Source organism: Gopherus evgoodei, chromosome 6, assembly GCF_007399415.2.
Source record: "Gopherus evgoodei ecotype Sinaloan lineage chromosome 6, rGopEvg1_v1.p, whole genome shotgun sequence".
NCBI lineage: Eukaryota > Metazoa > Chordata > Testudines > Testudinidae > Gopherus > Gopherus evgoodei.
The window spans coordinates 56,868,359-56,882,618 of record NC_044327.1 but is presented as its reverse complement, the minus strand read 5'-3'; the positions used below and the strand labels follow the sequence as shown (position 1 = coordinate 56,882,618).

General features: G+C 42.2%; 1 protein-coding gene across 1 annotated transcript in view; it reads left to right on the top strand.

Moving 5' to 3' along the window:
• The first annotated feature begins 3,405 nt into the window (after positions 1-3,405).
• GRAMD2B (GRAM domain containing 2B) overlaps positions 3,406-14,260 on the top strand; it is a 73,183-nt gene continuing 62,328 nt past the window's right edge. Inside the window, exon 1 of the mRNA XM_030567136.1 lies at positions 3,406-3,539. Coding sequence (XP_030422996.1) covers positions 3,415-3,539 — 125 coding nt within the window. The 5' untranslated portion in view covers positions 3,406-3,414. The remainder of the gene's footprint in view (positions 3,540-14,260) is intronic.

The window sequence follows — 14,260 nt, the reverse complement described above, 5'->3', positions numbered from 1 at the left end:
AACTGTTACTTTGTCTATCTGTGAATTTTGATTATTGTTGGTAGAAATATTTTTTCATCAGTTTGTGTGTGCACGGTGAAATCAGCATTTACCAATTTTTACTGATGATAATTTAATCCTTCCAAGCTTCATTATATTGCAGCTGGCCTGTTACTGTTACTGTTGTTGGATGTTGTAGTTGTGGCTGGTGTTTTACTGACAGCCATGGTACAAATCATTATCTAATACCTCATGGTATTTATCCGACGCCTTACGCTTGGTTCACATGTCTCTGCCAGTGTCATTGTGCTTTGTGTACAACACTGGGGTTCCATGTTTCATGCAGTTCCTCACCTACCTCTGTTACCTAAAACATGATATTGCCATTCCACACTGGAGTTGATTTCATTTCACTGTTTCAAACACTGTGGATCTATAGCAAGCATGAAATGTCTGAGTGAAGCAGGGCTCTGGCTGAAAGACAGCTGACTCAGACTCAGTTCTAGTAAGATGGTTGGCTAAGAAAACAGCTCCAAAGAACAGTCAGGAGCTTACTCTGCCTGATGCACAATTTTTTTAATTCTAGGGCTTGGCAAGACTAGACATCTGTGCTTGTGTTGTCAAACTGATGCAGCAGCAGCCACCCAGCCTCTGAACAGAGGTGAAAGTAACTTACAGGACTTACCGGTACTGCTGGAGTCCTGAGGGGGCATGGCCTCATCTGGAAGAGGCGTGGCCTCTCAAGATTTAAAGGCCCTGGCGCACCAGCTCTGGCTGGGAGAGCCAGAACCTTTAAATCAACCAGGGGCTCCCAGCTGAAAAGGTGGATGGGAGCCCCCCAGAGCTCAGGGGTAAATTAAAGGGCCCAGGGCTCCGGCCTCTGGGAACCCTGAGCTCTGCGAGGCTGGGGCAGGGATTTAAAGGACCCAGAGCTCCTGCCACAGAGGGGAGCCCCAAGCCCTTTAAATCTTGGCCCCAGCCCTGCCACCAGAGCCGTGGCTGGGATTCAAAGGGCTCTGGGCTGCCAGCAGCTGCGGGGAGCTCTGAGCCCTTTAAATCTCAGTCACAGCCAGGATTCAAAGAGCTCTGGGCTGCCCACAGCCATAGGAAGCTCTGAGCCCTTTAAATCCCGGCCCCAGCCCAGCTGCTGGAGCCGCGGCTGGGATTCAAAGGGCTCTGGGCTGCCCGCAGCCGCAGTGAGCTCTAAGCCCTTTAAATATCAGCAGTGGCCGGGATTCAAAGGACTCTGGGCTGCCCGCAGCCGCGGTGAGTTCTAAGCCCTTTAAATATCAGCTGCAGCCAGGATTCAAAGGGCTCTGGGCTACCCGCAGCCGCGGGCAGCCCAGAGCCCTTTCAATCCCTGTGGAAGCTGGCTCTTGCCAGTACGCCGTACCAGACCGGGCTGGCTTACTTTCACCTCTGTCTCTGAACAAACTAGGATTAGTGGGAAACAGAAATGGCTAAACCATGACAAGGGGCAAATTGGTCATGGCTTTGTTCTTCTGGTCACTTCCACCCTCTTCTTTTATGAAATCTTTAGTCTCCTTTAAGGAACTAATGGCATTGTCATGGTTTTGCTCTGTTTGTTGAAGGGTACCTTTTTACCTGTTTGTTTTCCAAAAAGAGGAATAAAGTGCAGAGATACTGTATGGCTAATCAGACGGTGATTGTAAGCTAATTCCATCCAGCAGAACCCTGGGCAACTAAAAGATCTGGATGGCTGGAATTCAGAGACATAAAATGTAGTTCTGGAAAGAATTAACTCACTGAATTCTGGAGAGTTTAACTCAGGGGAGCAGAAAAGCTAAAATAACTTCCTTTTTGGGGGAGATCATTTGTCTGTTATTGCACAGACAATATTTAAGGAGATCAAGCGTACAGATTTCACTCATTTTTTAAAACTTCATTTCATAAAATTCTATCTACAATCTTTTTACCTGTCAATTTTGTGTTTGATATGTACCTTAAAGGGGAGCCAACCTGTGATCACATTATATGCGATTTCATGTTATGGCGGGGCATGTTATGGTGGGGTTTAACTGTATTTCTGTTTCTCATATTTTGCTCTTGTATTACAGTGAACCTACCTTTTTATCTTTTCTTTAATACTTTTTAATTGATTTTGAGTTTTCACCTCCAAAGGGATATGCTGTTTTGTATTGATCTTTGCTTCCTCCCTTGTGGTGAAAATCATGGTGTTGTCATAGCTTGTTTTCCCTCTGTTGTTTTTGTCATTTATAGTAGATGTAATTACAGTTTGCTCCACATTGATCACAAAAGAGATTTTTGTTTTCTAAAACTAAGAGGCTTGGGAGGGTGTTAGTTATACAAAGAAACAAGAGTAAATTGTAAAGAAAATCATCATAATTTAAACAACATTTATTTTGATTGAATAGTCCAAATTCATTGCCATTTGCATTGTTAAACAATCTGTCTATGGAACTTTAGAATAAGAAGTCAGGTTCATAGATTTAGAATCCATCAGGCAATGGAATCCTCATGGCTAGACCCTTCTATCCAGGCTGAAGATAAAGGGACTCCATACAGGCATAAGGGTCTGTCTGCATGGACTGATGCCTTTGTACAGGATGACTGAAGAAGTTATATTTAAAACAAACATTTTCCACCGTGTACATAGTTTTCTTATATACAATCATTACCCCCATCTTCACCAAACAGAAAGCTGTGCAACTTGCAGTTAATGGTTGTCAGCTCCCTCTGGAAAGAAAGGTTAGGCAAACTGCTCAGGCTTCATTGTTATCTGGTGATTTGAATGTTAAAGGCTTATTCATATTTAAATGAGCTGCAGCGTCTTCATTTTAAAACATGTACATATATCAATAATTATACACACATATATACATATGTTAATGTGGGTGTGCAATAAAATAGCTTTGAGATGCCAAATGATTTAAATATAGTAGCTTATATAGTATATAAAGTATACTTTGTTGTTCTGGCTGGTAATTAGAGTCAGGCTGATAATCCATTAAAATAATCCATATGATTGTTTCTGATGCTAACTTTGTCAAAGAAATACTATTTGAAAAAGTGCAATTATTTTATATACCCTCATTTTCTTTATTTGAATAGCAGAATATTATTACTATTAGTATTAGAGCTACATATGAAAAGTAATATATACAAGCTAGGTAATAGGACTAGTAGTAATAAGTTCTAAAAACATATCACACCACACAGTATGACTTGTTTGGAACAAGTATATGAAGCACTGTGGACAAAAGGAAAACCATCTTGTGATGTCATGCTAATATGTTACTTATTAACAGATTTAAAAAAAAAAAACTAGCTTGAGCTGGATTCACACCAAGAATGCATTTCCTACCACAGTGAAAGGCTGAGCTTTAAAAGGATCACTTTGGAGATCGGCAATTTGTGCTGAATTCGTTGAATTCTGCAGTTAACTCCCTTAAAATGGTGAAGAAAAGGCATTCCTTGGATGAGACTGTTTTTCATTATGAGAATCAGAACAGCTTCCGAAAGCCCAATGATGATTCTCCACTCAGCCTTACAGATAGCATCGGATCAGTGTTTATGAGGTAAGTTCAATATGGTTCAGACTCTGATTGAGCATTCTGAACCTATTTTATAACTGGAACTAGAGTAGCAGCAAAAGAGTGGGATGGCACCAGAACACCTACGCTGCTGGAAACCCTAAAAAGAAGTTTAATTTGTGAAGGCAAAGCATACGGTGATAATGATTACAGTTGGATTAGTGACTGCACTTGGTATAAAAAATGAAGAGTATGTGTGGCACCTTACAGACTAACAAATCTATTTGGACATAAGCTTTCATGGGCTAAAACCTACTTCATCGGATGCGTGTAGTAGAAAATACAGTCGGAAGATATATATACACAGAGAACATGAAAAAATGGGTGTTGCCATACCAACTCTAACAAGACTAATTAATTAAGGTGGGATATTATCAGCAGGAGAAAAAAAACTTTTGTAATGATAATCGGGATGGCCCATTTCAAAACAGTTGACAAGAAGGCGTGAGTAACAGGAAGGGAAAAAATAGCATGGGGAAATAGTTTTTACTTTGTGTAATGATCCATCCACTCCCAGTCTTTATTGAAGCCTAATTTAATGGTGCACTTGGTATGCGGGAGTTAGTCTGAAGGGAGTCATGTGGGAGAATTTATGGGAGAGTACAAGATTTATGAGACTACAGTTCCTTATTTTTGTACAGCAATAATAAAAATAATTAAAAATAATAAGTAGGACTTTGAATTTGTATAGCATTGTCAATCTGAGGATTTCAAAACTCATTGCAGTCATTAAGTCTCATGCCAGCCCAGTGAAGGGGCAAGTATTATTTAGAAAGTAAAACTGGATTTGAATACAAAGTGGGTTTAAAGTGTACTAAAGCAGGGAAGTAGGTCAAATATTTTCTCAAGCATTATAGCCTGTGGGCAACTTTATAGTGCTTGTTAAATTGAGTCTTAAGAGGGATTCTACCATAATAGCAGAAAGTGTTTGTGTGATGTGAGATTCCATAAAGGCTCTCTAGTCAAATGTTCTATTGGAAAAGCTCATATTCTAAGCGCCAAATCCAGCTCCTCCTCAGCACTCACAGAGGTCTCCCAAGCAGCACTACCAACAGTTGCCACACCATCAGTGTGCTTCCATTGGCCAGGGAAGGTTCTCGATGCATAGTGGACTGTACAGTGGGTGTACAGTTTCCTGCATGGTATGGCAGAGCACTCTTCTCTGAGCAGGGTTGGAGTGGGAGGAGCTTACACAAGTGAAGGAAACAGAAAGAAGACCAAAGTGTACACTGCTATGTGGATCCTCTCATCCACCCCTTCTGTGGGCAGGGGTGCTAGAACAATTTGTATAGTGGGCTTGCTGAGAGCCATTGAACCAAACTGGAAACTACTTCAAGCCAGGAGGTGCGGCAGCACCCCTAGTTCCAGCACCTATGTCTGTGGGGGATGGGAACTATGAAAGGACCTGGGGGCTGAAGTAGTCTCTTGAAATAGCGCTACCACCACTGTAGCTTGGATGAGAATTTTTCACCTCTGTTTGACCCCTGTATCTGCTCAATGCCCCAAATGCTATTAGTAACCACCACAGTCTTTTTTTTTTTACTAGAAATTGGCAATTGATGTGTTATAGAAGCACAGTCACACAGTGCCTCATGAGGAGCACACTGACTATTCCCTATGTAACTGTTATTTTGCTACTCAAGGATAAATCTCAAAAAGTGTTAAAATAATTGGAGACCAGGGTTCAAAAATAGTGTTTACAGTTCAAGTGAAAATTAGTTTGATGGCCTCACCTCACTTCCTGTGAAATATTATTGTTGTTTGTTTTAATGTTTATGTTTCCATAATAGCTTTTTTTATCTAACTTGAATATGAGTGAGAGATTGTCTACCAGCCTGAGCACAGGATTTGTAATTAAATATGTCAGAGGCTCCTTTTGTTTCCTGAAGGAAGTCATTAGGGCCTGATTTTCAGATCAACATCCACTGTTTATTTGTTATACTCACTTCACCACATATACATGTACACCCAGCTAGATACTATGGATGCTCTGGAAGCAATGTAATCAGCCCTTCGAGGGGTAAAGATTCCTGTGCCTCATGTCACTCAAAAACAACTTCTCCTGCCAAGTGAGAAGTGGCATGGACAGACCTTGTGGAAACCCAGTCCAATCCTGCTCAGTCAGGTGGATGGTGGTGATCATAGAGGCCTTCAATAAAAACATTCCTTTCTAAACAGCAAACACTAGAACAACATAAACTAACTTAAACACAAAAAACAGACAACCTAGAAGGAAGCATGTGTAATTCCATGGCATGACCTGGCAGCTGGAGTGAGCTCTTATGAACTTGTTTTCGATATGTGTGTCACAGTTATGACACACTCACCTAAAGGGAGGTGTGTACCGCTATCCGTGAAATAAGGTTTCGAAAAAGACATGCAGGCTTTTTTATTCCAATTAATATGTTCATTACAATCCTGTTTATTTATAGAATATTATCCATTATTCATGTGTGAAGATATACAGACAGACAATTTAATATATTAATTATTGTTCTCAGTCATCATAATTAGTCATCCTTGAGGCTAAAGAGCGACTGTATATTTAAGCTTTTATGTACCTCTGCTTTTCTCTTGCTGAAATTGGCACTCTGCAGATGAGTATAAATTTGCAGGAATCCAGGGGGCTATTAACATTTCAGACAGGGGAGCTCATCATTTATCACCATGACAGCATGTTGCTTCTGACTATGAGCAGAATTGATTTCAGAAACTGACAGAGGCTGTAGAGCTATAACGGGGGCTTCCATTAGTAGTACAGCATGCACAGCACTGTTTATGGGTCAGGTTTAGCCTGGGATCTGTATCCAAAAGGAGTGTTAACCATATGTGTCTGCAGCATTGTCAAGGTAGATTCATGAAGCTGTCCTGGCTTCAGAGAACCACCTTCCAGCATTCCAAGCCAGAATAACTGGCAACAGCCATGAAGATCTGAACTTCACAGCTGACTTATCTCTAAAATCTCTACATTCAAATCCCCCAAACTTTAGAAAAGTCTCAGTCTAGACAGATTTGTAGTTTAGGCCAACCCAATGTATTGAATATGTACAAATAAGAATTTTAAGATAATTAGATCAGGGTCCTTATCTTCTCTGATGTCTGCAAAGCTCCATGTATACCAACTGCATTCTGTATATATGGTCATCCTTAACAATAATAAAATGATAATGCAGGACTAAAAGACCTTACTGAAAGCATCTGCTATACACATCAGGTGTTTGTAAAGGGAAATGAAGTGATAGCATTGGCCAGTAATGACTGAAGCTAACTGACAGAAAATCGAAAGAGGACTCGAGTGTGGGAAGCAGTGTATCATGAAAAAGATCTGTGGCTGTAATCTTGGCTTTATTCCTGGCACTGCCTGTGATTTGCTGTATGGCCTTGGGAAAATAACTTCATTTCTTCACTTGGGATTCCTTATCTGTGAAGTGTCATTAAGAATATTTACTTATCTATTGCACAAAGGTCTAAATGGGGTTTAGTTACTTAATGACCATAAAGCAGTTTGAATATGAAAAGCACTGTGTAGCTGTTAAGCATCTTTATTAGGGATCCATAGATTTAGGTTCTTCTTGCTGAATTTTCTATATTTGTTCAAAATGCAAACTTTCACTAAACACAAATGAAGTTCTGGTGGTGACAACAGACTCCTTCAGAGACTAGCCCAACCCACTCCGCTGTGTTGCCAAGGCTTCATTCAGACAAACTGAACAATAAGGAGAAGGGTTATCCAGGGCCGGCTCTAGCAATTTCGCCGCCCCAAGCACAACGGCACGCCGCGGGGGGGCACTCTGCCGCTCGCCGGTCCCACAGCTCCGGTGGACCTCCCTCAGGCATGCCTGCGGATGCTCCACCTGAGCTGTGGGGCCAGCGGACCCTCCGCAGGGACGCCTGCGGGAGGTCCACCGGGGCCGCTTGCCGCCCTCCCGGCAACCGGCAGAGCGCTCCCCGCAGCGTGCTGCCACAAGCACGCGCTTGGCGCGCTATGGCCTGGAGCCGGTCCTGGGGTTACTTTTCATCTTAAACATGTGCTATCTTTGAAACCCAGTTATGTCCACTTAAAACATTGTGAACTGTTTCACTGCTCAATAACACACCAAACTTCTCCAGGAGAAGCATTTGTCTGATGTGGCCTGTTATATCTGGGACACATTTCTTACAGGTTCCAAAAGCAAAAAAAAAAAGTTAGAGACCAATTCTGCCTCATATCAAATAAATAGTTCAGTAGAACAGTTTATTATCCACAGTCGTCTCTGCTGTAAAAACGGGGAGGAGCTGACTGGACTACTGCAATTCATTTTCATTGTTATATTTTTTCCTCATTTTGAGTTTTTCCTTACACTTTGAGCAATTCAGGGTAGGACCTTCCTTTCCTAGACATCTGGAAAAATCTGGCGGCTACCAAAAACAAATGAATGAATAATATTAGCCTCATCCAATTAAAGTCATTGTAGGTAATTAAACAGGCATAACTGGCTTGGTTGGATGAGGAGACATAAGAAAATAACTTAGGATGAGGATAGGATCCCTTTTATAACAGCAGCATGATCACTACAACAGCAACAGAGAGGCAACATGATCCTAGGTTCTACTCCTGCTTCTGCCACTGATCTGCAGTGTGAACCTGGATAAGTCACCTTACCTTTCAGTTTCTGTTTCCTCTCCCACCCTTCGTATGCCTTTTTTATTTAGAAATTCTAAGCTTCTTGGGTCAGGGACTGTCTCTAACTATAAATACATACACAGCCTAGCACAGTGAGGCTCTGACCCTGGATTCGAACCTCTAGGCACTACTCTAATACAAAAAAATAAGTAGTAGTAGTAGTAATAGCAGAAAAGAAAAAGGGTTTGGATAAATGAAAGACAGGTAAAAATGACTGGGTTCCACTGTGATTAAAAGGTGAGATTTTTGAACTCTAGTTATAAAGGCTACAACAATATACACTGAAGACATTTTTTTCATAATCTACTTTCCTAATTCTTGATTTGATATTTGTAGTCCTCCCAGACTAAATTTCCCTCAAGCACTGGGTGACATGATCTGCAGGGACTTAACTGACCTGATTAGAAAGCACTATGGGAGAAATCCTGGCCCTACTGAAGTCAATGAGAGCTTTGCTATTGATTTCAATGGGGCCATGATTTCACCCGGTACAAAAACTTACTAGCAGAAGTTTCACTGTTCTGTAAGAGTTGGCTATTATTATTATTATAATAATAAAGCTGTCCCCACCCCGTCATTTTGGTAATTATCTCCAAGAAGCCCTCAGGGATCATATTGTATTTGGGCCTGAAATCCAGACACTTTTGAGTTTTATTCACAAGAAGGAACCTTACCAGAAGGAGGAGTGGATACTGCAATGATTTTGGTACCCACCAAGAGAAACAACAGACAGTTTGAGGAGAGCATCTCTTCTGACATGCCTCATAAAAGAAGGAAGGACCAGCCCATAGGTAATGATGATGATAGGAGTCATAACATCCAGGAGAACATCAGAGAGATGGAGGGAATTAACATTTTTGTAGTATGGGATCATCACATGAACTGGAGCAATATTTTTTAATAAGCTGAAGTGGAGGACCTGTGGGGGAAAAAAGAGGACATACAGTTTAGGCTTGTTAAGCATGACTGTGAAGAAAGGAAATCAATACAACTATACCAACCATGTGAACTTGGCTGAGCCTTTAGCAAAAACTGTGCTGTGATTTACCACACTTTCAGGATAAAGGTCCCTCTATTCCTCCATACTGGGTGGATGTTATTAAACTGCTATTCAGCCACTTGTGTCAGATGAGTTTGTGAGCATCCTGCCACAAAGCTGTCCCAACTTACTGTGGAGGTTCAAATAAATAATATGAACATCAGTTCAATCCTTCCTACTAAAAAGTTGTTCCTCCCTTAGGATTACTCAGAGGCCATTCACATCTCTATTATGTTCAGTGTATTAACGTGCTGCACTTGCTACAGCAAATCAATAGGACTCAATTAGCATCTCGCTGCAGGGCTCCCCTGTCTGGTAGGTAATAAGGTGGGTCAAAAGAAGAACCCAACTAACCTGTTGTAGTGTTGATGACATTTAGTGGGCAAGGCATACTATACAAGTAGTCTGAGTGTTTATATAATGGATAACAATGCAGTACTGATCCTCACCAGAGGATGGATGTGGCATATGATATGCCTGTGGGTCCTTTGGAGAGGAAGTGCTGATGATATGGGTATGAAGTTTTGATCGTGTGTTATCACTGTAAGAAAGCACTTGCCTGATGGTGTGGCCTGTGCTATTAATTTTATGCACATTTCCACTTGTGGATAATAGTGTTTATGTCTCATAGTCCTGCCTGCTGACTTCTCATGGCAATCCACAGGGAACAGCTCAGGTCACATATACTGACTATGAGTGTGTGCATAGTTGATTTACTTTGTGCCTTTTGTACATATTTTGTATGCTAAATACTTGCAGATATTTCACAACCCTTCACTGACTTGCTTGTATGCCAAATAGAAGTGGCTCTTTAGCATGTGTGATAGAATTGGAAGTCGTGCTGCTGTTTCAACATCTTTCCACATCTGTATTACGGGTCTCTTGCCAACACAATTTTGTATCTATGTGGTTGTAGGTAGAGCTGCCCATGTCTCACATGTGTAAAGCTTAGCGAAAAGTCTTTATCTAATCTTATCTTTGTCATTGAAATGACCCTGATAGGATACTTGACAGAATTCTGCTATAGATTCAGAGGGCTGGTCTACACTGTGGGGAGGGGGGGTAATCGATCTAAGATACGCAGCGTAGCTGAAGTCGAAGTATCTTAGATCGATTTACCTCGGGTCCTCACGGCATGGGATCGATGTCCACAGCTCCCCCATCGACTCCGCTACCGCCGTTCATGCTGGTGGAGTTCCAGAGTTGACGGGAGCACGTTCGGGGGATCGATATATCGCGTGTAGATGAGACACGATATATCGATCCCCGAAAAATCGATCGCTACCTGCCAATATGGCGGGTAGTCTGGACATACTCATAGATTCAAAGGTCAGAAGGGATCATCATGATCATCTGGTCTGACCTCTTGCACATTGCAGGCCATAGACCCTCACCCCCACTCCCATCCCTCTGCCTGTAATAGACCCACAAACTCTGGCTGAGTTACTGAAGTTCTCAAATCATGATTTAAAGATTTCAAGTTACAGAGAAACCATACATGGAAGAGGGCACAGCATATGACTGTATATGTGGCCTTATGACCCAGGAGTTCCTGGGTTCAGGTCCTGCCCCAAGCATAATCATATTATGGTGATCATATTGCTTCTCTGTTTGGCTTTAAGCATCTTACTTTGAGGTTGCTTACAGGTCACTGCTTGTTTATCCATGGTCTTTTCTAATTGGATGTCGGTGTGTGCCATACAACCAAAAAATATGGCTCTGTTCTTAATGATTGGTCTGTGTTTGCCTTACCCTTTCCAGGCATCATGACTTTACCTTGGCAGTTGGTGTTTAATGCTAGACAAATTCTTCTGTAAAGTTTCATGGCAGTGTTATGTAGGACTCTGGCCACTGCTGTATTGTGACATAGGCAGTTGGCCACACACACACACACACACACACACACACACACACACACACACACACACACACACACCCCTCTATCTTTATGCACTGTCTTCACTGTGGTTCCCACTAGTCAGTTTTAGCAGTTTCTTACCTATTTGTTGCATACCCCAAAATTTTCCTGCCTCAAACACTTCTATTCACTTTGCACAGCTCTTGGCTGCGTCTGTGTACTGTATATCACGTTTCAGCTTTGCTATGGATGGCAATGGCACACACAACAGTGGACCTGTGCAAACAACTATTAACACAATATTAAGAGTTGTTTGCACAGGGTCCACTATTTTCTTCCCTTGGAAGCCAGAAGGAAGTGAGAGACATACTTAGCAAACTATTATCAGTTTTTCCTTTACATAATCCAAATACTAATTGTTCTTATATTGTACCTAACAGGGATGAGCAGAAGCTAGGATAGTTTTGGTTTTATAAGACCTCATTGTTTTGATTTTGCAAAACATCATCAACCTGGTGATAGTGATATATAGAAAACACATATGAAAGCATGCAGTGAATCCTCATAGCTGCAAAAATATGAGCATTTAAAATAGCACCATACTTACTGCAATAATCTACCTGCCAGGAGTTTGGGAAAAATGGAACCTGGGTCTGAACTACCTATGTGCTTTCGGGCCAGTTCACAGAGATCACTTTATCCGTCATTGTGATGGAGACCCCTGCTGAGGTGGATGCATGTCAGCGACTAGAGTTCCTAGCCCCCAAAGAGGACTGAAAAGGCATCCCATAAGCATATGTGGCTCTCTGTGTACTTCAGGATAAGGAGTATTAAGAACTGGAGGCTTCTTCTTCCCTGGACTATATTATCTGGTGCTCCTGGTGCTGAAGATGCTGCCAGCCCTTCCGTCGCCTCACTGTGCTATATAGTGCTGCCCTGAAGTTTTACTTTCTCTCTTCTCTCCACTACCACAACAGACAGAGAGACCAGAGAGACTTGGGGAGGAAAAAGAGGCCACTGCTATGGAGGCTTTTATTTCTTTAAAGAAATAACCCCGTCTGTTAAATCCCCTCCTTTAAGCCCCATTCACCCTTCATTAGTAACTGCCAGTGTAGAAAAGAAATCCTGGTTTAAATTGTCTTGGATGTGGATGGAGCTCCAAAAGCTGCTACACTATTGACTATAATGTGGCATCTTTCTATTTTCTGAGACTGATGTAATTACTGTATTTCAAGTCTATATATGAAGGTGAAGAATGATAAATGTGTATTTCCCACTCAAACATCAACCTTCTTTTAAAAGAGGAAAAGAAAATACATCAGCTACTTATATGGTCCCCATTACCGTAGTATCGAAATGACTCACAAAATAAATTTATGGAAGACTCATATCACTCCTGTGAGGTAGGGACATGTCCATTTTACAGGTGAGGAACTGAGGCCCAGATCCACAAAAATATTTAGGTGCCATTGAGATCCACAAAAACCCCACTCTTATGCCTCCTAGACTCACTCAGTGCCTAATTTTTTGCTGTAAAAAAGTCTTCTAAGGTGCCTAATTTCTGCCTCAGGCATCAGACACCTGCCTGAGGTGATGATGCCCAAGACCAGTCTCACACCTAAGCTCTAGTGCAATCCTCAAATCAGATGAAGACAGGCATTGATTGCCCTGCCTATATCACCTGCAGTCCATTAGGGGTGCTCTGAGGAGACCTTCCTTATAAACTTTAGGCCAGCAGTTTGGGGACTCATCCATGCTATGAAGACTCTAGTTCAATTCCCGCCTTTGCCTGATCAAAAGATTGCATTTGAACAGGGATCTCCCACCTCTTGCACACCTAAGTCCCGTTGTGACTCCAGGCCTAAGTGACTTACCCAAAGTCAGAAGCAAGTTTGTTGTAGAGCGGGGCCTTGAATTCAAGTTTCTGGAAGCCTAAGCCAAAATTTTGAAATTCAGGCCTTATCTTCACTACAAAAAAATGCATGTATACACACACACACACAATATTCATAATTAACTTGAGGTTAAAGCTTAGGGCTTGTCTACCCAGCACAGCAAAGAGCTCTCCAAGGCCTGCTATGTAAAACACTCTAATTGGGTAGGTCCTGTGGTGCACTCTAAAAGATACCAGAGAAGTAGTAATCGAGTTTCTAATGATAGGATGGGCAAAAACCATGTCAGCTGTGACAGGAGCAGCATCTCAGGTAGTATCTATATGAATGGCTGAAGACTGTTGAGCAGTAAGAGTAGCGTTGGTGAGCAGGGTTCTGACTACAGTTGGTTTTTGTTCAACCAAAAAAATGGTTCCAATTTGAAACAAAAAAGCAGAATTTTTTTTGTTTCTTCAGAACAAAAATTCTGGAAAGTTTCATTTTGAAACCATCAAAGCTTTTCATTTCAATAATATCAAAATATCTCATTTTGACTTTTATATTTCAGTATTAATTATTTTAATATAAAAGTTTAAACAAAGTGAATCTAATGGATATTGGAACCAAGATATTTCAACATAATCAAAACAAAACAAGTTAACAGGAATCATTTTGACTTTCCTATAATTTTTTTTGTCAAAATAAACATTCATGTAACACAGAGGTGGGCAAACTATGTCCCGTGGGCCCGTCCTGCCCTATGTCCAGCCAGGGAGGATAGCCCCCGGCCTCTCCTCTGCTGTCCCCCCACAGCCTCAGCTCATTGTGCCACCAGTGCTCTGGGAGACGGGACTGTGAGCTCCTGCCGGGCAGTGCAGTGGCATGGCTGGCTCCAGCAGGCAGCACGGCTGCTAGTCCTGCTGCTCTGAGCAGCATGGTAAGGCAACAGGCGGATTGGATAAAAGGCATGGGGTCCCAGGAGTCAGTCAGGGGACAGGGAGTAGGGGGCAGTGGGATAGATGTGGGAGTCCCAGGGGGCCTGTCAGGGGGTGGGAGTGTGGATAGGGGTTGGGGCAGTCAGGGGACAGGGAGCAAAGGGGATTGGATGGGTGGGGAATTCTGGGGGGCAGTCAGGGGGTGGGAAGTGGGAGCAGGCAGATGGAGGCGGGGGCCAGGCTGTTTGGGGAGGCACAGCCTTCCCTATTCAGCCCTCCACACAATTTCAGAACTCTGATATGGCCCTCTGGCCAAAAAGTTTGCCCACCCTTGATGTAC